Genomic DNA, 23,716 nt, shown 5'->3' on the forward strand with positions numbered 1-23,716 from the left:
CTTATTTTCCATATGTCTTATAGCTTTTTTGTTCCTCATTTCCTGCTTTACTGTCTTATTTTGTGCTCAGTTGATTTTTTGTAGTGATACTTTAAAATTCCTATCTCATTTCCTTTTGTATATATTCTATAGCTGTTTTCTTTGTGCTTACCATGGGATTCCATTTGATATCTTGAAGTTATTATGCTCTAATTTGTATGCCAGCCTTATTTTAGTAATATGCAAAACTGCTTCTGTGCAGCTCTGTCCCACCATTTTTTCAGTTGTTGATGTCCCAAAATTATATCTTTATACATTGTATGACCCAAAACGTATAGTAAGAAACATTTTTTTTTTTTTTTTCCTTCTTCTGCAATTTTTTGGAAGAGTTTGAGAAGGATGGGTGTTAGCTCTTCTCTAAATGTTTGATAGAATTCACCTGTGAAGCCATCTGGTCCTGGACTTTTGTTTCTTGGAAGATTTTTAATCACAGTTTCAATTTCATTACTTGTGATTGGTCTGTTCATATTTTCTGTTTCTTCCTGATTCAGTCTTGGAAGGTTATACCTTTCTAAGAATTTGTCCATTTCTTCCAGGTTGTCCATTTTATTGGCATAAAGTTGCTTGTAGTAGTCTCTTAGGATGTTTTGTATTTCTGCGGTGTCTGTTGTAACTTCTCCTTTTTCGTTTCTGATTTTGTTGATTTGAGTCCTCTCCCTCTTTTTCTTGATGAGTCTGGCTAATGGCTTATCAATTTTGTTTATCTTCTCAAAGAACCAACTTTTAGTTTTATTGATCTTTGCTATTGTTTTCTTTGTTTCTATTTCATTTATTTCTGCTCTGATCTTTATGATTTCTTTCCTTCTGCTAACTTTGGGTTTTGTTTGTTCTTCTTTCTCTAGTTTCTTTAGGTGTAAGGTTAGATTGTTTACTTGAGATTTTTCTTGTTTCTTTAGGTAGGCTTGTATAGCTATAAACTTCCCTCTTAGAACCGCTTTTGCTGCGTCCCATAGGTTTTGGGTCGTCGTGTTTTCATTGTCATTTGTCTCTAGGTATTTTTTAATTTCCTGTTTGATTTCTTCAGTGATCTCTTGGTTATTTTGTAACGTATTGTTTAGCCTCCATGTGTTTGTCTTTTTTACGTTTTTTTCCCTGTAATTCATTTCTAATCTCATAGCGTTGTGGTCAGAAAAGATGCTTGATATGATTTCAATTTTCTTAAATTTACTGAGGCTTGATTTGTGACCCAAGATGTGATCTATCCTGGAGAATGCTCCATGCGCACTTGAGAAGAACGTGTAATCTGCCGTTTTTGGATGGAATGTCCTATATATATCAATTAAATCTATCTGGTCTATTGTGTCATTTAAAGCTTCTGTTTGCTTATTTATTTTCATTTTGGATGATCTGTCCATTGGTGTAAGTGAGGTGTTAAAGTCCCCCACTATGATTGTGTTACTGTCGATTTCCTCTTTTATAGCTGTTAGCAGTTGCCTTATGTATTGAGGTGCTCCTATGTTGGGTGCATATATATTTATAATTGTTATATCTTCTTCTTGGATTGATCCCTGGATCATTATGTAGTGTCCTTCCTTGTCTCTTGTAACATTCTTTATTTTAAAGTCTATTTTATCTGATATGAGTATAGCTACTCCAGCTTTCTTTTGATTTCCATTTGCATGGAATATCTTTTTCCATCCCCTGACTTTCAGTCTGTATGTGTCCCTAGGTCTGAAGTGGGTCTCTTGTAGACAGCATATATATGGGTCTTGTTTTTGTATCCATTCAGCCAGTCTATGTCTTTTGGTTGGGGCATTTAATCCATTCACGTTTAAGGTAATTATCGATATGTATGTTCCTATGACCATTTTCTTAATTGTTTTGGGTTTGTTTTTGTAGGTCCTTTTCTTCTCTTGTGTTTCCCACTTAGAGAAGTTCCTTTAGCATTTGTTGTAGAGCTGGTTTGGTGGTGCTGAATTCTCTTAGCTTTTGCTTGTCTGTAAAGCTTTTGATTTCTCCAACAAATCTAAATGAGATCCTTGCTGGGTAGAGTAATCTTGGTTGTAGGTTCTTCCCTTTCATCACTTTAAGTATATCATGCCACTCCCTTCTGGCTTGCAGAGTTTCTGCTGAGAAACCAGCTGTTAACCTTATGGGAGTTCCCTTGTATGTTATTTATCGTTTTTCCCTTGCTGCTTTCAGTAATTTTTCTTTGTCTTTAATTTTTGCCACTTTGATTACTATGTGTCTCGGCGTGTTTCTCCTTGGGTTTATTCTGTATGGGACTCTCTGCGCTTCCTGGACTTGGGTGGCTATTTCCTTTCCCACGTTAGGGAAGTTTTCGACTATAATCTCTTCAAATATTTTCTCTGGTCCTTTCTCTCTCTCTTCTCCTTCTGGGACCCCTATAATGCGAATGTTGTTGCGTTTAATGTTGTCCCAGAGGTCTCTTAGGCTGTCTTCATTTCTTTTCATTCTTTTTTCTTTATTCTGTTCCGCAGCAGTGAATTCCACCATTCTGTCTTCCAGGTCACTTATCCGTTCTTCTGCCTCAGTTATTCTGCTATTGATTCCTTCTAGTGTAGTTTTCATTTCAGTTATTGTATTGGTCATCTCTGTTTGTTTGTTCTTTAATTCTTCTAGGTCTTTGTTAATCATTTCTTGCATCTTCTCAATCTTTGCCTCCATTCTTATTCCGAGGTCCTGGATCATCTTCACTATCATTATTCTGAATTCTTTTTCTGGAAGGTTGCCTATCTCCACTTCATTTAGTTGTTTTTCTGGGGTTTTTTCTTGTTCCTTCATCTGGTACATAGCCCTCTGCCTTTTCATCTTCTCTGTCTTTCTGTAACTGTGGTTTTTGGACCACAGGCTGCAGGATTGTAGTTTTTCTTGCTTCTGTTGTCTGCCCTCTGGTGGTTGAGGCTATCTAAGAGGCTTGATGGGAGGCTCTGGTGGTGGGTAGAGCTCAAGAAACATTTTTTTAATACATTTATTTATTTATTTTTGGCTGCATTGGGTCTTCATTGCTGTGCGCGGGCTTTTTCTAGTTGCGGCAAGCGGGGGGTATTCTTTGTTGTGATGCATGGGCTTCTTATTGTGGTGGCTTCTTTTGTTGTGGATCATGGGCTCTAAGCACACGGACTTCAGTAGTTGAGGCACGTGGGCTTCAGTAGTTGTTGGCTCGTGGGCTCTAGAGCGCAGGCTCAGTAGTTGTGGCACATGGGCTTAGTTGCTCTGCGGCATATGGGACCTTCCCGGACCAGGGCTTGAACCCATGTCCCCTACATTGGCAGGCAGATTCTTAACCACTGTGCCACCAGGGAAGTCCCAGTAATAAACGTTTAAATGCATTTTGGTCTCTTAATTTATGTAGGGAAAGTGTGGAATTGAAACCCAAAGTTACAATAACACTAGTTTTTAGGCCAATAACCATTTTGTTTTAGTATGTTAGTCTCTTAAATCATGCAGAAAACAAAAAGTAGAGTTTTTAAGCAATTGTTCAATTATACTGGCTTATATTTATAATTGTCTTGTGTTTACCTTTACTGAGACCTTTACTTCTTCAAATGACATCGAGTTACAATGTTCTTCTATTGCAACCTGCAGGATTCCCTTGAGCATTTCTTTCACAGCAGGTCTAAATGTAATGAACTCCCTTAACTTTTTTTTTTAACCTGGGAATGTCTTAATTTTTCCAAAATTAATTGCAGTTCACTGTCCAAGCTTTCCCCTGCCCCGCTGGAAGTTGCAAGCCATCAACTGACTCCAGAGCTCCACTGTAGTTACATCAGCTTCTGCCTGTGCGGTTACTGTCCAAGTAGGACAGAGATTCCTGTTCTGCCATCTTCCCTGAACCCTCTCCTCTGCTTTTTATAGAATTTGAGGTGGTACACCAATAAAGTACATTATAAAATAAAATAATTTTTGAAAAGCTTTTAAAAATAAAGATATATTTTCAGACCAAGATGAATTTTTTACTAAGTATGAAAATTGGGTTGGCCTCCTACTGTCACAGCCACAAGAGAAGCACACACTTTTTTTTTTTTTTTTTTTTAAGCACACACTTTTGATCGTACCATTTTCATGATCTACAGAAGTGGGAACTATAATATTAAATCTTGATTCTATAAAGATATTACTACTTGAAACAGGGCCAAAGTGATCTATGTTCTTACTTCCTATTGATTCCTCTTAATGTAAGTATAGACTCTGGAAATCCCAGAGAGATGAATAACTAGACTTTCTCTCAAATTCATAAGTTTTTCTTAAACCTTTGACTGTTTAATTTGTTTGATGAGTACCTGAAATGAAGTGTATTGTGATGTTGTTTAGTGAAAAACCCACGTGCTTCAAATACTGAGAGGCATAAATAGAGTTGAAATTATCTGCCTTACAGTCTGCTCCAAATGGAAACTCCCACCTCTGTGGTTGCTCAGGTCACCATTTTTCTCAGAAAGAAATTTTGATTCAATTTTGAACAAAAATATCATTGAGTGTCCAATACACACCAAAAGTTGACAGAGAAAAGCCTTTCCAGTAAAGTGTTTTCCCTATAAAGGGCATTACAGAATGTCCGATTTAGTATAAAATGTACAAGTATAAGTTCAGATGTTCAGTTTAAGTTGTTCATGCTCCCTGTTTAAAAGTGTGATTTGAACTCTGAAGGTTCCTAATAGAGAGATCCTAGGTCTGCATTTGCCCCACTCCACAGCCGTCCTTTGGAGCGCCTGCCCAGCACCTGCATGTGCTTTAGGTGGGCTTCCCTGCAGGATGTTTTAGAGCTGACACCAGTTTGCTTCTGGAGCACTCTCCTGCTCACTGCAGTTGATGTGTGAGCTGATGTGTGCCCCAGGAGTGGACAGTTATTCTAACGTGAGCCAAAGCAAAACTTCACTGGAAGGTAAACTTGCTGAAGATGTCGTAAGATACATCCTTAAAATAAATACCCTTGGCCTTATCCCCAATTCCTCCACGTTGATGTATCTGCTCTCAATGTCCCTTTTAGAGCAGAGCATTAGAGTTTGATGTTTGGGGCTTTGAGAAAACTAATTCTTTATTCAAGTACAAGTTTGCAGGAGTTTTTCTTACTAAAAGGTTCTGGTAAAGCATTCGAGCATGGGCTCTGGGTTTGTGATGTTGGCAGGGTCCAAGATTGGAATGAGCTTAGGGATAGACAGTCCCCATTCCTAGTTATGTTTTCTTAACCTGTTAGCTTCCTGGTCACTGTGTTGAACTCTGTTAACTCACCCTCTGAGCCCACAGAGAGGTGTGAGGATCATCATCTGCTTTCTCTAAGCTCTATCCACACTTTGTCAAAGTGCTTGCAAGCCCCTGCAGTTACCAAGTTTCTGAACTTCTCACTACGTGGCCAGCTCCTGAGGGCAGAGGCTGTGTGTTCTTTTTTATATCCCAAGCACAAGTCCTCTGTTAACAAATTAGCATCTGCCGAGCTGAGCTGAGAGCTCGGTTCTCAAGCTGTATACGACACCTGCACAGAGCGGGGGTTCGTGAAGGTCTGTTTTAGTTGCTAATCTGAGAATGTGGGTGATTTTGGTAGCTGTGGTCTTACTAACTCCTGATGCAGCAGGCAGGGGGTTGAAGGCATGTTTCATAAATCCAGCTTCATTTCCTCTTTAAACAAATGTTGTGGTTTTAAAAGCAAACTACAAAGAACTGCTTGTGTGTTAGATTCTAGAGTAATTCTACATTGCTCTGTATGAATTCAGTAAAATATCCACAATGAAATCTTCTTCTGTGCAGAACTTCTGACAGGGATCCTCTGTGGTAGGATGGAAACCCCCGCTCCTGGTTTCTCTCCTCTCTTTCCCTGGAGTGGCTAATGAATGCTTTTCCCAGGCATTTGACTGGACTTTCCTGAATATTACGATGCTCTGCACTGGTCCCTTTTACAGTTCAGCTCTGGGTGACATGCACTCCACGGTAACTTGAGACATATTTAAGACCACGAACTTGGTAAAGTTTTCTGGGCTGCTTTTACTTTCCTTTTCCTCTTAGATTTCTTTGGCTAGAAAGCTTCTGTGAGAAAATTGATGTTACTAGATATAATTTCCAGTACTTTAAAAGAATTCACATTCCATACTGACTGTCATGGGACTGGTTGCTGACTTTGGAGAAGCTCTTTACTGTAGCTGCACTGAGATTGGATTTGGGCTGCCGTCAAATGACGAGCATGTCTTACTGCACAAATGTGTGTGGCCTTCTGAGCCACATTTCCTGATCATTGAGACAGGAGTCGTGCATCCAGTGTGCTTTGCTGGTCCCCCTGTTGCACGACAGGTGTGGTGTTGGGCCTGGAGATGAATCACAAGTCAGGTGTCGTCCCTGCCTGGAGAGGGGATGTGAGGAGTCACAAGTACAGGGCTGCAGTGGGGATCGCAGTCGAACCCGCCATTCAGATGCAAGACGGCCTGACTTCACGGGCCACAGTTACTAAGTCCTGGGGGACCAGGAAGTTTTGCTTGTGGTTTACTCTTGAAAATGGGAAGACTAATGAGATTAGCAGGCTGCTCTCTCCTAACAAAACCAAAGCTTGGCTACGATTGTTCTCTGTTATAAAACCACTCTTGGGTATCAGATGTCAGGTGCCGTGCATTTCACACGTCCTTGTTCTGTTACAGGAGTCCTTAGGATGGGCTCAGGCTCCGTGCACTTAATGCGACCTTGCTGTCTTGCAGATGTCTCACGCAGCCACCAGTGCCTTCTGCCGTTCTATTAAGCTGCAGTGTGAGCTCTACCCCTCTAGAGAAGTGGCCATCTGCCTGGACCCTTACTGTGGACTTGGGTTTGTCCTGTGGTGCCTCTGTAGGTGAGTTTCGTCTTTGCACCTTTACGATATAAGTAAGTAAATCATCACACATTTTCAGACCACTTGCGAGAACTGCTAACGGGAGGGGGCCGCCTGCAGGGTGCGGCTCCTCCTCAGCCCAGCTCTGGGTGACACAGGGACACCTGCCCTGGTAGCCACTCTCTCCAGCATCTGAAAAATTAGTCTCCATAAAGTTTGCTGAAACCAACAGAGACAGAATCTGGGGCCATTCTCAGAAGTTGTCTGTTGGGAATCCGTTTTCCAGGCGACTCCCAGGCCGTGGGCTTGCTTCTTATGCCTCTAAATCTTCGCAGGTGTCCCAAGCCTGGAGTTGTGTTAACCGGGGGCATCCAGGCTCTTTCCTCCTCAGGCTTCTCCCTGACTTCAGCTGCGGGAGGCCGGAAGGAAGCTCCACAGGCTTCCCTCCCCTCCCCTCCCCTCCCCTCCCCGGCGTGGCCCCCACTCCACAGCTGGCAGCCCCCGGGCCCAGCTCCTGGCAGCTGCCAACAAGTATTAATGGAGAGGATGAACGTTTATTGGCATTTTTCTCTAATTGTACATAGATGTTCATTGTAGAAACTTTAGAAAATACAAAATAATATAAAGAAGAAAATTAAGCCATCCATAAGTATACTACCCCGTGATACCAGCAAATACTCGCTAGTAGCATTTTAGCATATAGTCTTACAGAGTTTATTTTCTAATGTAGTATTTCTAATGTAGTACTATTTTTTATTATTAACTTTTTCAAACATATACAAGTATATATGTTTAAGTGTATAAAGGACACTGTAACAAACACCAGGGCCCAACAACCAGCTTCACGTGGATCTTATTTTGCCAGTTTGGTTTCATCCAGCCTTCTGATTATTTCTGTCCCTTTTCCATATGGGCATTTTAAAGCAAACACCAAAAAACATACGGTTTCACCCATAAACCTTTAAGTACACATACAATTTTGTAAATGTACATTAATATATTTATAAAGCTGAGATGCTACAGTGGGAAATTGCTTATAATTGCCTTCTTTTTTCATAATAGTAGGCATTTTCTCCTCTTTAAACATTCTCCTAAAACAATTATTTTAATGCATTTATAATATTCAATTGGGTTAAATTAGACTAAATCCAATTACATATTTTTTAAAAACACTATCATTCTAATCACCACAATTAAACTTTTTGGGAAAGCAAATATAATTGAACAGTTGAAATATTTTAATGATTTTTGCCTCAATTCAGAATGCAATAGCATTGTGGGTACTTTTTTCTTGGAAAATAGTTCAGAATATACCACTCCAACAGTAGGGCCAAAGTGACTTTAGACATATCTGGCCAGCTGAGAAGGAAACCTATTCTGAACTACAGCTTTATAGGCAACTGTCTCTTGTTACTTGGCAAAAGTGCCTTCTAGTTCTGCAGGCTCACCCAGCCAAGCCCCGTGAAATCCACAGAGAAGGTGCTGGTTGGAGTGAGTCCTTGCTGCATGTCACCAGCAGCAATGGGACTCTCTAGAGGAATTGTACAGAGAGGGTGGCGGTGACCCTTTGCTTTAATGTCTTACCTGCAAATTCATTCAGAAGTCACAAAATCAGCTATGACCCCTGCAGCACTAAAAATAAATCCATAACAGCTGTAAACCTCTTTGTTCTGAAATCCATTATAGAAACAGATCCCAATGGACTTGCTTAAAAAACTGGACCTTTTTTAAAAAGCACGTCAGACAGTTGGTATTCATGGATTAGGAAATTCAGTATTGTTAAGATGAAAATTCTCCCCAGACTGGATAAACTTCAAAAACATATGCCAAGTCTGAAAGAAGCCAGACTCAAAAGACCACTTATTATATGATTGTATCATATGATACCATTTGTTGGAAATGTTCAGAAAGGGCAAATCTATAGAGACAGAAAGTAGAATAATGATTAACTGGGGCTAGAGCTGAAAACAGGATTGACTACAAATGAATACAAGGCATGCCTTTAGGGTGATGGAAGTGTTCTAGAACTGCATTGTGGTGATAATTATACACTCTGCAAAACTGTCAAAGTTCTTTTAATTCTATACTGCAAATGGATGGATTTATGATATGCAAATTATACCTAAGTAGAACTTTTTTAAAAAGGAAAACAGCTTTCCTTGGAGTAACTGAAGTGCATGGTACAGACCCTACCCTGCCAGTTCAGGAGGCTCACCCACGTGACACCACAGGGTGACATGTGTTGTCGTGAGTTGTGTGGTTGCCTTGCTCAGGGTGCCCAAAGTGTGAGAGTTATCAATTCTTTGTATGTTTTATCAAGTCAATAATCTGAAATCATTGAATTACAAATGTACAAATTTATATTCGTTACCAAAATGTCTTTTTTCCTCTCTCTCTCCTGTTCGGACATTTTTTATTTTTGTTTTTTAATCTAGATTTTAGTTTTCAGAGTATTGTTAGGCTCACAGCAAAATTGAGTGGAAGGTACAAAGATTTCCCATGCACACCCCACCCCCACATGCACAGCTTCCCCTGTTATCAGCATCTCCCACCAGAGTGGTACATTTTTTACAAACTAGGAACCTACCTTTGACACATTATCATCCCAGAGTCTATAATTTACATCAGGGTTCACTCTTGGTATTGTAGAGAACCCAGAAATAGACCCACGTAAGTATAGTCCGTCGATCTTTGACAAAAGTGCAAAGGCAATACAATGATACAATGGAACAAACGTGGTCTTTTCAACTAATGGTGCTGGAATAACTGGACATCCACAGGCCAAAAAAAAAAGAATCTAGACACAGGTGTTAACAGCCTTCACAAAAGTTAGCTCAAAATAGATCATAGACCTAAATGTGAACTATAAAACTCCTAGAAGATAACTTAGGAGAATATGTAGATGATCTTGGGTTTGTTGATGACTTTTAGATACACCACCAAAGGCATGATGCATGAAAGAAATAATTGATAGGCTGACTTTATTAAAATTAATCATCTCTGCTCTGCAAAAGATAACTGTCGAGAGAATGGGAGCAGGCCAGAGACTGAGAGAAAATATTCCCAAAATGTTTTTTAAATTGTTTTGTTCTTTTTGAAGTTAAGATCTAAACTAGAATAGTTCAGGTTCCAGAAATTCACAGGAAATAATCTTCTTCCCTATAAGCAATCTGCTATTAAGTAGGGAAGTATTTATAGCTAGTGCCAAGAAATCAGTGTTGGTTAATAAATGAAACAACAAATCGACTTTCGTTGGATTGAGCAAAAAAAAGGGCAAGTAGAAAATTGGTGAATCAGGTTTTCTGTTTGTCCTCTACTAGGATTTAATAACCTTTTTCTTAATGTTGCCTTCTACTTATAGGAATGAGGACAGAGGTGAAACTATGTTTAATTTTCACAAGTATGCTTATATTCTAGCCTTGAACTCCACACTGGACCCTACCCTTTCATGTGCTAGAAGTCTGATCAAGCAAGTCATTTATCCTGGTGTATATTCTTGAGAAAGCTAGCAGTGGGTGATTTGTATTTCTTTTTCTTCATTTCTGGTCTCCTTATGATAGCATGTAAAAGGAAAATGCTAGGAACAGTATGGGTAGATTGTCATAATTAAGCGGATCATCATAAGGTTTTTACCTGCATTTTGATTCCCTAAGACATGGGGCTCCAATGTCATTAACTGTGTTTGGTACCTGCCAGAAAATGTAAAAGTCCTCAGTGTCAGAGAAGTGGTGTAAATTTGAGCTGGAATAAAAATCATGCAGGGGAATCTAATTAAGGTGGTCTCGTTGACCCCAATTCACGAATGGGTTGAATAACATTTGGTGCTAACGGAAAACTGTGCACCATCACTTTTCAAAGAGGCAAAAGGCATGTTTCCTAGTGGATAATTAACGATTTACATGGTGCATGATGTGCGAGGGTGTTAGATCTTGGGCTGTTACCTGGTGTATGATCCCATTTTTGGCCAAGATTGTCCTTTTAATATCCATTCAGCAGAGGTAAATTTTCCGTTATTTTTATTTCTTCCTGCTTAGTGTTGCCTTGAGGCTTCTCACTGGAGTTGGTACATGAGCTACAAAGAAAGCTCTAATTCAAGGTCATGCCAGACGTGGTGTGGGGGCTGATCCTTGAGCGCTGCGTGGCAAAGGGCAGAGGGTGCAACAGTGCCTGTGGCACAAAACACCGGTGTCCAACAAGTCGCCCGTGCGGGTGGCTGCCACTTGTGTCGGTGGCCTCAGGGGCAGGGGTCTCCCTTAGCTCTCATGGCCCCTGGAGAGAAGACAAGGGCTCAGGAACAGCCCGCAGGACCTCCGGGTGTGAGGGGAGCAGCCCTGATGCGCTGCGGGAGCCGAGGAGGTGTTTGGCTCGACTTCAGACCCCCCAGTGCGTATTCTTGGAAGGTTGTTGGTTCAGAAGTGAGAAAACAAAACGTGTCGGATTCTCAACCAGATGGAAACTCTGATCTTTAAAGCACCACAGTGTTGGCTACAAGGACTTCCAGATGAAAGCGTGTTTTCACAAACTGCAAGGGCTCAGCTAAATTTGTACAGAAGTGTTGCTGGATAGATGCTACTTGCAGTAAGTAGTTGTTTGACCAAGGTGTCAGTATTGTAATGCAGATACATTGTCATGCTGTTTGATCTCTTAAATAGCTGCACTGTAAAGTGATCTTTAAAGGCCTAAATCAATTTCCCAAGGACAAATCCCAAAGAAAAATTGACAGAATGTTGAGTGTTATAATTATTGGAATGGGATCTTACTGATTTTTGTATATTGACTATAGAAATAATTTTTATACTTTTCTACAGGGCTCCACTGGAATGTGCAGTTTTGCATGTTTTGTGCGTAACAAAACTTTCACATCAGCAGGAATTCAAAGGAAATATTTTAAAACTTTCAAAGGAAAGTTCTGGGCATAATAATCCTTTCTCCTGGTTACTGAGAGCAGTCAGCACATCCTCAGAGCTCTTTAAAGTTCATCTAAACTCAACTTGGAACCAGTTCTTATTCTATTCTGAGTTTCATTTAATTCTTTAAATACAGAGGGCTCTGTTCATTATCAGATTTCCTTGCTCAGAAGGATTAAGTAAAATTCAAAAAATTCAAAAGCCACCACCGGAAAAATTCCCACCTGATTATCAGATATCCTTCCTAGAATAACACCTACATTTTATCCCCACACATTGGTTGTTGGTTGTCTGATGTTTTGATGTATTAAACTCCAATAGGAGAATCTAAAGCAATCACCAACTTGTAGCATTTTGTTATCCTGATAAGAAATGTGTGATAGAGGTATTCCAGGATAGAAGTGTGTGTGTGTTTGAACGTGTTTATGGGTCATATTCTATGGAAATGAATGAGTGCCCTAAGAACTGACAAATGGGCAGAGAAACACCAGGGGTCCCTCTGCCCTACCCTAGCCCCCATTAGTATCCTGCTGTGTTTGTTCCTGTGCTCTTGCCCTTCTTCACAGCTATAATCGTAGTTCGTATGTGATTCCATATCCCACTTTCTTCTTTTAATATTAAAAATGGGAAGTTTTTAACCATGTGTCTTGGATTTAAGTTTTGTGGAATCCATTTTTAGAAGCCAAGTTAGAACACATCTGCCAACAAATCACTTTCATTCCTTAAAAAGACCATTCTTCCTAGTGCTCCACATTGGGAGTGTGTGATCCCTGGGAGCCAGTGTTTCCATTACAAACAGGAAAGGTCCTCTGAAAGCCGTCATGAGCTGGAGTTGGGAGTAGGAGAGCTTTTTGTGGGGGTCATACCTGTCCAAGTAAAAAGGCGGCCAGAGGACTGGACAGGGCAACCGGCACCACCGGGAGCTTCCTGAGCTCCCCCCGCCAGCACCATGTCACAGGCTTGTTCCTTTCTGAAGGGACATCCGAGGGGCACACCCAGCGCACCTCATCAGGCTAAGGCTTTTTTATGAAGCAAAAACAGGCTCTTTAAATGGTGCTTATTCTAATACGTCCAAAGAGCATGTCAGTTATTTGTACATGACAGACTTAGTCTAAGAACCTTCTTTTTAAAGTTCTTGCTTATGATTTTCACTTGCTCAGCTGGGATCCCCAGGGTGGTCTAGGGAAGGTGGGTGGAACCTCAGAGGGCCTTCAGCTCACGGGGGTGTTTCCTCTGAGCTCATTATTTACTCCTCCCTTGAAGAAGCACTGTCCTTTAAAAGGAGACATTGGTTTAAATGAAACTTCTGTTGTTCTACAATAACTGTGGCATTTGAGTGTGCTCTGAGATGCTTGAGTAGATTTAATACAGCCTGTGCAATGAATCCTGACTGGCATAGAATTGTTGAAATAAAGTGGCAATGTCTTCTTTTACTTATTCTGATATTCCTTCAGAGGAGATCAGATTAATTAACGTTCCTGGCTTACGCATTAACTTCAAGTAATAACACAAAAGAAAAACCAGTGCAGCATTACAATGCCGTATCGTAAAACATTGTGTGTGTGTGTGAATACAGCTCTAATGATGAACTACTCACCATTGGGTAACTTTCCAACTTTTGAATCTTTGTTTTCAACAGACAGAGGGCTTAAGATTCCTCAATCAGTGATATAATGAAAGCCAATTGCATTTTTAAAACGGACAAAGGACTTGATTAGGCGTTCCTCCAAAGAAAACATACAAATGGCCAATAAGCACATGAAAAGGTGCTCAACATCATGAGTCATTAGGGAAAGGCAAGTCAAAACCACCATGAGGTACCACTTCACACCCACTGGGATGACTATACTAAAAAAAAAAAAAGGAAAATAACAAGTATTGGGGAGAATTTGGAGAAACTGGAATCTTCGTACCTTGCTGGTAGGAATGTAAAATTGTGCAGCCTTTGGGAAACAGTTTGGCAGTTCCTTGGAAAATTAAACAGAGAATTACCATGTGGTCTAGCAATTCCACTTTGGGGTACATACCCAAAAGAATTGAAAACAGGGACTTAAACAGATACTTGCACATGCTATTCATAGCAGCATTATTCACAGTAGCCAAAAGGTAGAAACCACCCAAGCATCCATCGATGGATGAATGAACAAATAAAATGTGGTCCATCCATAACAGTGGGATGTTATTCAGCCTTGAAGACACATGCTACAACATGGAAGAATGTTGAAGGCAATATGCTAAGTGAAATAATCCAGGGAGAAGAGGACAAATACTGTGTGATTTCACTTAAACGAAATATCTGGAATAGGCCATTCAGAAACAGAAAGTAGGTTAGAGGTTACCAGGCCCTGGGAGGTAGAAGTGGTGATGGGTTAGGTACAGAGCTTCTGTTTGGGATGGTGAAAAATTTTGGACATAAATAGCAGTAATGGTTGCACAACATTGTAAACTTAATTAATGCCACTGGAGTGTCATTTTTAAATGGCTGAATGGTAAATCTTATGCATATTTTACCACAATAAGACTTTTAAAACTAAGACCAAAAAAATCCATTTGGTAGCATCTTTAGGAATTTCTCTGTATAGTATCATGTCATCTGCAAACAGTGACAGTTTTACTTCTTCTTCTCCAATTTGGATTCCTTTTATTTCTTTTTCTTTTCTGATTGCTGTGACTAGGATTTCCAAAACTGTGTTGAATAAAAGTGGTGAGAGTGGGCATCCTTGCCTTGTTTGTGATCTTAGAGGAAATGCTTTCAGCTCTTCACTGTTGAGTATGTTAGCTGTGGGTTTGTCATATATGGCCTTTATTATATTGAGGTATGTTTCCTCCATGCCCACTTTCTGGAGAGTTTTTCTCATAAATAGATGTTGAATTTTATGAAAAGCTTTTTTGGCATCTATTGAGATGATCATATGGTTTTTATTCTTCAATTTGTTAATGTGGTATACCACACTGACTTGCAAATATTGAAAAATCCTTGCATCCCTGGGATAAATTTCACTTGATCGTGGTGTATGATCCTTTTAATATGTTGTTGGATTCGGTTTGCTACTACTAGAGCTCGTCAATTAATTCAGTAAATTGGCAGGATACAAAACTAATAGAGAAATTTGTTGCATTTCTATACATTAACAACAGAAGAGCAGAAAGAGAAATTAAGGAAACAGCCCCATTTACCACCACATCAAAGAGAATAAGATATTAGGAATAAACCTACCTAAGGAGGCAGAAAACCTATACTCTGAAAACTGTAAGATACTGATGAAAGAAATTGAAGAGGACACAAATAGATGGAAAGATATACCATGTTCTTGGATGGGAAGAATCAATATTGTTAAAATGACTATACTACCCAAGACAATCTACAGATTCAGTGCAATCCCTATCAAATTACCAATGGCATTTTTCACAGAACTAGAACAAAAAAATTTTTAATTTGTATGGAAACACAAAAGACCCCAAATAGTCAAAGCTATCTTGAGAAAGTAGAATGGAGCCAGAGGAATCAGGCCTCCTGACCTCAGACTATACTACAAAGCTACAGTCATCAGAACAGTATGGTTCTGGCACAAAAACAGAAATATGGATCAGTGGAACAAGATAGAAAGTCCAGCGATAAACCCATGCACCTATGGTTAATTAATCTACAACAAAGGAGGCAAGAATAACAATGGAGAAAAGACAGTCTCTTCAATAAGTGGTGCTGGGGGGCTTCCCTGGTGGCACAGTGGTTAAGAATCTGCCTGCCAATGCAGGGGACACGGGTTCAAGCCCTGGTCCGGGAAGATCCCACATGGTGTGGAGCAACTAAGCCCGTGCACCACAACTACTGAGTCTGCACTCTAGATCCCGTGAGCCACAACTACTGAAGCTGCATGTCACAGCTACCAAAACCCGTGTGCTTAGAGCCTATGCTCTGCAACAAGAGAAGCCACCGCAATGAGAAGCCCGTGCACCACAACGAAGAGTAGCCCCCGCTCACCACAACTAGAGAAAGCCCGCACGCAGCAACGAAGACCCAACGCAGCCAAAAATAAAATAAATAAATTTTTAAAAAGTAAGTGGTGCTGGGAAAACTTGACAGCTACATGTAAAAGGATGAAATTAGAACATTCTTTAACACCATACACAAAAATAAAGTGGATTAAAGACCTAAATGTAAACTGGATACTATAAAACTCCTAGAGGAAAACATAGGCAGAACACTGACATAAATCTCAGCAATATCTTTTTGGATCCATCTCCTAGAGTAATGGAAATAAAAATAAATGAACGGGACTTAATTAAATTTAAGCTTTGGCACAGCAAAGGAAATCATAAACAAAACAAAAAGACAACCTACGGACTGCGAGAAAATACTTGCAAATGATGCAGCCAACAAAGGATTAATCTCCAAAATATACAAACAGTGCATGTAGCTCAATATCAAAAAAACAAACAACCCAATCTAAAAATGGGCAGAAGATCTAGGAAGACATTTCTCCAGAGAAAACATACAGATGGCCAACAGGCACATGCAAAGATGCTCAACTTTACTAATTATTAGAGAAATGCAAACCAAAACTGCAATGAGGTATCACTTCATTACCAGTCAGAATGGCCATCATCAAAAAGTCTACAAATAATAAATGCTGGAGAGGGTGTGGAGAAAAAGGAACCCTCCTACACTGTTGATGGGAATGTAAATTGGTGCAGCCACTATGGAAAACAGTGTGGAGGTTCCTTAAAAAACTAAAAATAGAATTACTGCATGATCCTGCAATCCCACTCCTGGACATCTATCTGGCGAAAACTCTTAATTTTAAAAGATGCATGCACCCCAGTGTTCATTGCAGCACTATTTACAGTAGCATGAAAATTTACAAAGACATGGAAGCAACCTAAATGTCCATCGACAGATGAATGGATAAAGAAGATGTGGTATATATATACAATGGAATATTACTCAGCTATAAAAAAAGAATGAAATGATGCCATTTGCAGCAACATGGATGGACCTAGAGATTATCATACTAAGTGAAGTAAGCCAGGGAGAAACAAATACCATATGGTATCACTTACATGTGGAATCTAAAAAAAAAAAAAAAGATACAAATGAACTTATTTACAAACAAGAAATAGACCCACAGACATAGAAAACAAATTTATGGTTACCAAAGGGGAAAGTGGTGGGGAGAGGGATTAACATATACACACTACTATATATATAAAATAGATAGCCAACAAGGAAGGACCTACCGTATAGCACAGGGAGCTATACTCAATATTTTGTAATAACCTATAAGGGAAAATAATCTGAAAAAGAATATATAATATATATATATGTGTGTATAACTGAATCATTGTGCTGTACACCTGAAACTAACACAACATTGTAAATCAACTATACTTCAATTTAAAAAAAAAAGAAAATCTCTTCTACTTAAACCTTAGAAGGTAGTTTATCAAGAATGTTCTGTTATAGCATATGATATCTAATAATGTTGATTTGTAGCCATAAACCAAACAAAATTAATACCATTGAAAATGTAGTTTGGCACATACTTCATTATTTTAAAATCACACTTGCCCCATTAATTAATGGTGAAACAAAATATGTAGCTTCTTGTTTCTCTCCCTGTGCTCTCTAACGTAAAGGTAAAATTAGAGAATGATTGTATTTTCCTTAGTTCTGTTTGGTAATTTTATTGGATCATTCTGAAATAAAATTATAATCCTAATTCTTCTAATTGTCTTAGTTTCCTTATATTTACTCTGGATGTCAGTTTTCTGAACCAGGGTTGGACACGCTTTTCCTCAAGTGGCTGTTTAGTAAATATTCAGGCTCCATGGTCTCTGTCGCAACTCTCAGCTCTGCCCGTTGGTGTGAAAGCCACTGCAGATGGTACTGCAAGGACTGAGGGCCATGTCCCAATAAAACTTTATTTACAAAACCAGGCAGCATCTAGTTTGCTAACTCCTGTTCGGAACTTCCAGACCTTTTTACCAAAATTCAGTCCTGTGTTTCCCACTGTGAGAGTCCATTCTGTGAATATAGCAGTTTTGAGAAAAACCTAACAGCATCAGAGCTTTGAGATCTTTCAGTGAGTGCTCAAAATGGCAGTAACTGCAGATCATAATCCCATAGTTCTTTTGTATTTTTCAGAATGTTTTTGTAAACACGCTTTTGTTTTATATTTACAAATACCGGAGAGTAGAGTTGGTGTGACTGTCCCCTCTTGCAAATGGACAGTAGGTGTTTCTCAGAGGCTGGCTGGTCCCCCCTTCTCCATCCTCACTGAACCCTCCCATCTCTCTGTGCAGCGTGTATTCCGGGCACCAGTCCATCCTCATCCCGCCTGCAGAGCTGGAGACCAACCCTGCCTTGTGGCTGCTTGCCGTGAGTCAGTACAAAGTCCGGGATACATTTTGCTCCTACTCAGTGATGGAACTGTGTACCAAGGGGCTGGGCTCGCAGACAGAATCCCTCAAGGTAAGCAGCCCTCAGAGTGCCTGGGGGACACTTGCCAGCGTCCTGGGAAAGCACCAGTGTCAGAGGGTGTGGAGTAGGTGTGGTGAGGCTAAATGATCCTTCAGAAAAGCCGACATACGGTCTGCTGTCACCTGAGGTTGACGAAGTTGTTTTCACGTGAAAACCTTGTTTTATAACATGGATATTTTCCCACTGCCAGAGTTAGAGGTCAGAGTGTATGTTATTGATGTCTTTAATTCTGTTAGGGCTACTTGGAGGGTTCTGAATTGCCTTTTGATTTGTTGGTGGATTCAGTTCTTGAGTGCAGTTAGTTTTATTCCAATGCTGGGGTTCGAGTCATATGTCTAAATTTAGCCACTCATTTCGTTTTCCTTGAGGACCCTGATTGGTAGATCTGGGTCCTAACCAAAATTCATTTTTACAATCCAGTGAACAGTGGCTTGGTTTTATTTTTTAATATTCAATTACCACTATGTGACAATAACAACATTTCCCTTCATTTAAGCCAAGGACTTTTTGATAGACATATTTTCATAGTAAATTATGTAGTCCTTATTCAAGTAACTAGGAGAGAATAATCATATGACCTATTTTGGTTAATATTCCAACTATTCACTGTTTATATGCTCAGATATGTGTGAGTGTGTGTATATAGTTATATACACAGATTATATTTGTGTGTATGTATGTACACATACAAATTATCTATACACTTGCCATTAGTAAAGCAATATACTTCTCTCTTCTGAATTTTGTTTTCCTATGCAGACCTAGTGCATTAAGCTTGAACAAGAAAGCAAAATGCAAGATAATTCTGATATTAAGCTACATAAATAAATATTACTTGAAGTTATATGTTTATACAGGAAAGGACATTCATAAAACATAATTATTATTCATGTCCACCTGTATTATGCTATACAATGATTGAGTACGTTTCATGAACTTTACCTATAGGTGCATTTATAAATAACCAAATGAAATAATAAGTGATTTCTAAGCACTTTACATATTGATTAATTTAACGTTTTCAATAGTTCTCTGAAATAGATCCATGATTGTCTCCATTTTAAAGATGAGGAAACTTAGGTTACAGAGAAATTAAGCACCTTCTCCAAGTTCTTACATTTAGTAAGCTTTGAAGCCAAATTTTGAATCTGTGGCTCCAGGAGCACCATCTCAAAGCCCAGGGTAGGGCTTCCCTGGTGGCGCAGCGGTTGAGAGTCTGCCTGCTAATGCAGGGGACACGGGTTCGAGCCCTGGTCTGGGAAGATCCCACATGCCGCGGAGCGACTTGGCCCGTGAGCCACAACTGCTGAGCCTGCGCGTCTGGAGCCTGTGCCCCGCAACGGGAGGGGCCGCGATAGTGAAAGGCCCGCGCACCGCGATGAAGAGCGGTCCCCGCACCGCGATGAAGAGTGGCCCCCACTTGCCGCAACTAGAGAAAGCCCTCGCACGAACCGAAGACCCAACACAGTCAAAAAAATAAATAAATAAATAAATAAAGTAACTATAAAAAAAAAAAATTGGAGTCATCAAAATATTCTTAAAAAAAAAAAAAAAAAGCCCAGGGTACATTGCCTCCCAAAACATGCATGTGTCGAGGGTCATTCGTGCTACCCGGACTTAATTTTCCCTGTGTAAGTGCACGTTTGGAAGATTGTCGTTATCTTGACTCGTGTCCCTCCTCAGCTCAGGTGCCCTTGTCAGCTCTCCAGGACGCTGATGGCCCTGGCAACTGTCCCGTGTGGGGATGGAGACCCTGTCGCTCCCTCGCTTCCTGTTTCACTGCCACTCCCGTTGCGCGTTTTGCTCTTCCTCGGCTCCACTTGGGAGTGTTGTGCTTTTAAGGCACTTCATTTCCTGCCCGGGGTGTTGCCATTTCGTTCACTTGATGGGATTTGGGCAGAACTGAGCTGTGCTTCCTTGTGACAGTTTATCTGGGACCTTTTACGTCTCAGGACATGAAAAGAGAGCTGTGTTTAAGAAGCTGCCCAGATGTTTTCATTTTCCATTCCTATATTAAAAGCAGGTTTCTCATTTCTCTCTGATGGATGTTCCTGTGTATCCATGCTGGCAGGAGTGTATACGAGTGCTTCTGTTCTTCCCCAAACGCTGTCCTTTAATTATTTTATCCACACCTTGTTTTTCTTCAACTTTTCTCCTCATTATGCTTCTTGAATTATTTAAAATATGTTTGTAATGGCATCCTTGATTACCGATATGGACGTTTTTTTATTTACACATATGTTCTACACCATTTTGGTTAATGGCGCAGACACATTAATGAATGAATATGTGTGTGGAGTTTCTGTTGTTGTACAGATCTGGGTAAGGAGCTGCAGGTCACACCCCTAACACTGGCAAGGCTGACCTCCTACTGCTGTCATTATTTCTAGGCACGAGGACTGGACTTGTCCCGCGTGCGGACCTGTGTAGTGGTGGCAGAAGAACGGCCCCGAATAGCACTCACCCAGTCATTCTCAAAACTGTTTAAAGACCTGGGCCTCCATCCACGGGCTGTTAGCACCTCGTTTGGCTGTAGAGTGAACCTGGCGATTTGCTTGCAGGTGAGTTTCCTTGATGCCAGTAAGTGAGTGAGTCAGAGAGTGACTTTTAAAGACAGGCGTACAGCACCACACTGCTCAACACCATTTCCCCTGCTGATGCTTACCCACATTTAGAAGGTATCTTTCAGTCAAATGCATGTGGTTGGTATACACTTTTTTTTTGTTTGTTTTGTTTTGTTTTTAATTATAGTCTGCATTTGTCAGTAACCATTATTCATAACTAGCATTCACAGGCTTATTCTGTCCTGGGACATTTTAAGTTTTGTAACATGAGTAGCAGTTTGTCAAGACCTGTGAAGTCAGGCTCTTTAAAGATGAGATACTAAACAAATGTTTCATTGTGGCAAGAAATCCTGTCTCTTGAAGTACTTAGTCTCTTGTATGCAGACAGTAATTTCTGTAGGAAGAATTCCAGGACATGAAGCAGATTCATGAATTTGCGGCTGTGATGACATTGAAGTATATACTTTTGGCTGCATTTCTAAGGCAGAGCTGTAAGTGAGGCTGCCCTCGTAAGATAGCCTTGCATTGTATGTGGCAAAAAAAAATGCTTGTTTTCTTTCTTTCTCTTCATTAGCCCACTTCAGACCATCTTCACTATTCCTTTCCGTCTCTGAACTCTTAACATGAGATCTAGTCCATGAAGGAAAGGAAAGTCGTATGGGAATCTGTTCCCAGTGCCCTTTGGGCAGCCTCATCCAAAACAAGCCAGCCCAGGGCTCAGCTGCAGGCTTTGTTCCTGGAACATATTAAAAGGACAAGAATTTTGCTCACAGCAGGTGCTGGAGTGGAGGACAGAGGACACAAGCTGGCTCCTGATCTCCCCTCCCTGCCCACCCACTGTCTCTCCCATTTACAACCCAGAGATGCTGCTTACGGTTCCCCTTGGGAGATCTCAGGGAAGCTCCTGGTCAGCTGTCTCCCGGCCAGTGCTCCCAGTATCTGGACTCAGCGTGGACTTTGGAGAGGAAGGGCTCTCCCCATGTGACCAGTCTGCTGAGCTCGCTTCAGAAAAATTAGCTACAGGAAGCTGTTCTGATTTTCATTGGCGTTCCTTTGCCTCTGTCTTCCTTCTCTTTGAATTAGCTCCATTTTTAAAAATTTATAACTACCAGGGTCCTCTCAAGAGTCAGTTGAACCTTGTTCTGTGATTGAAATTAATTCCCTTTTCTAACAGGTAATCTGAAGAATTGGATTTATCTTGCCAAACTAGTTCTTTAAATATTGAAGTTTTCTTTTCCTATTCACCTTGATCTGTTCTGCTTAAATGTTTCTAGCCATCTGTTCCATGAGGAGAAATGAGAAATACAGAAATCCACTTCTTAAATAAATTCAGCCATAGGATGATGTAATGCTTCCCTTCTCCTGCAAGTAGTGGGGAAAAAATCAGGGATCCATGAGAGACAGGCTCTTGGCCACAGTATTTCTTCTTCTGTCTCTCTCTCTCAGAATGTTGGCAGATGAAGGGAGAAGGGCATAGAATAGATCCCATATTAACATAATATCACTTAGCACTTGTCCACTTCATACAGGCAACAAAGCAAGTTCTACTACACTTTGTTATACAGAATTAAAACTTTGTAGATACTAGAAATAGAGCACTTACGGTTATTTACCTCTTTATTTTTCATTTATTTCCATCTACTTGATCCAAAATGTTTTAAGAAGTTTTATAGGGAAGCAATAGATTAAGTAGGGAAAGTAAAATACACTAAAAATAATCGAAAAGATAGAGGTGACAGAAAATAAGGGTTAGAAGCCGAGAATGAAGTTGGCACACAGGTGTTCACCACCTCTGTGGCCTAAAATACGAGCTCCATCATTCCTGTGTCCTTAGCACTTAGAACCGTACCTGGTGCTTTGTAAATATTTAATAAATGTGTGTTTTAAGAATGTTGAATAAATTAAGTTCTATACTCCTAATAAAAAGAATAAATATTCTTTTTCTAGAAAACAGTTCCGTCAGTATGATGCCCACATCAGAGCTGACATCCCCAGTCACAGGTCATGGTGCTGTTCTGGAATGTTGACAGCATCTTTAAGTGTTTTTGTACATTTTAAGTTTTTCTACTTGGGTGCTTTACTCTCAACTAATTTTCAGTTAGTTTTTCTTTTTCTGAATGGTCAGTATTAGAAAATAGCTGAAAATATCAATGTGTCTGATAGTAGAGATAAATCAAATAAATTAAGTGTATCATACTAAGGAATGCAGACTATCTATCCTTGCCAACCCCGGGGCCAGGTGTGCGTCGGGATTACGGAGTTTTCTGGCGTTGGGGAGGCAGGACCCAGCAGGCTGCGAGCAGAACCCCGTAACCGCACACATGGTGTCTCTCGGCAACACTCCATCCTGTGAGTAGCTCTGGTCAGCCTAAGTCAGAGTTTACTCAGATAAGTGCAAGACACGGTTCTGGCCCTCATGGAACCAGATGGACAGTAAACACAGATGATTTTTTCAGTAAGTGAGTAAACTATTCTTAGTAAAGATAAAGTAAGAAGGTAAAGGAGACACACAGGAGGCAATTTTAGGAGGGGTAGCCAAGAAAGGCCTCTCTATGAGGTGACATTTCAGCAAAGTGCCCTCTGAGGTGAACGTACAAAAATTTGGGCAAAGGCAGCATCAAGTGCAGAAGCCTTGAGGCAGGGCTGCTCAGTGGAAATGTTTGTTTTCTATTAATTTTTGCAGAAATTAAAAAATATGTGATTATGGTCCCAAGCAAACAGAGCAGGCATAGCTTGAGGTCTGAGGGCAGAAGTCCCATGTCTCTTGTTCCCATTGTGTTTCTCCAGGGCCTGACACATAATAAATGCCTAATAAAGATGTTAAATATACTAAAACTGAATTTTTAAGAATGTTTAGACAAAGAAATAAGGAAAACAGCCTGAAAAGTTATGAATTTTTTATAGATTATTTTTACAAAAGAATATTTATTTTAGGAAACAAAATCAGAAAATACAGACTAGCCAATAAATAAATAAC

General features: G+C 40.1%; 1 protein-coding gene across 5 annotated transcripts in view; it reads left to right on the forward strand.

Annotated features, from left to right (window-relative positions):
- Positions 1 to 23,716, forward strand: part of DIP2C (disco interacting protein 2 homolog C) — a 378,709-nt gene that overhangs the window by 322,823 nt on the left and 32,170 nt on the right. For all 5 annotated transcript variants that reach the window (XM_057542779.1, XM_057542780.1, XM_057542781.1 and 2 more), the window contains 3 exons: positions 6,678 to 6,808; positions 17,998 to 18,166; positions 20,566 to 20,736. In XM_057542779.1, the coding sequence (XP_057398762.1) occupies positions 6,678 to 6,808; positions 17,998 to 18,166; positions 20,566 to 20,736 (471 nt within the window). The remainder of the gene's footprint in view (positions 1 to 6,677; positions 6,809 to 17,997; positions 18,167 to 20,565; positions 20,737 to 23,716) is intronic.

Source organism: Balaenoptera acutorostrata, chromosome 3 (genome assembly GCF_949987535.1).
Source record: "Balaenoptera acutorostrata chromosome 3, mBalAcu1.1, whole genome shotgun sequence".
Taxonomy (NCBI): Eukaryota; Metazoa; Chordata; class Mammalia; order Artiodactyla; family Balaenopteridae; genus Balaenoptera; species Balaenoptera acutorostrata.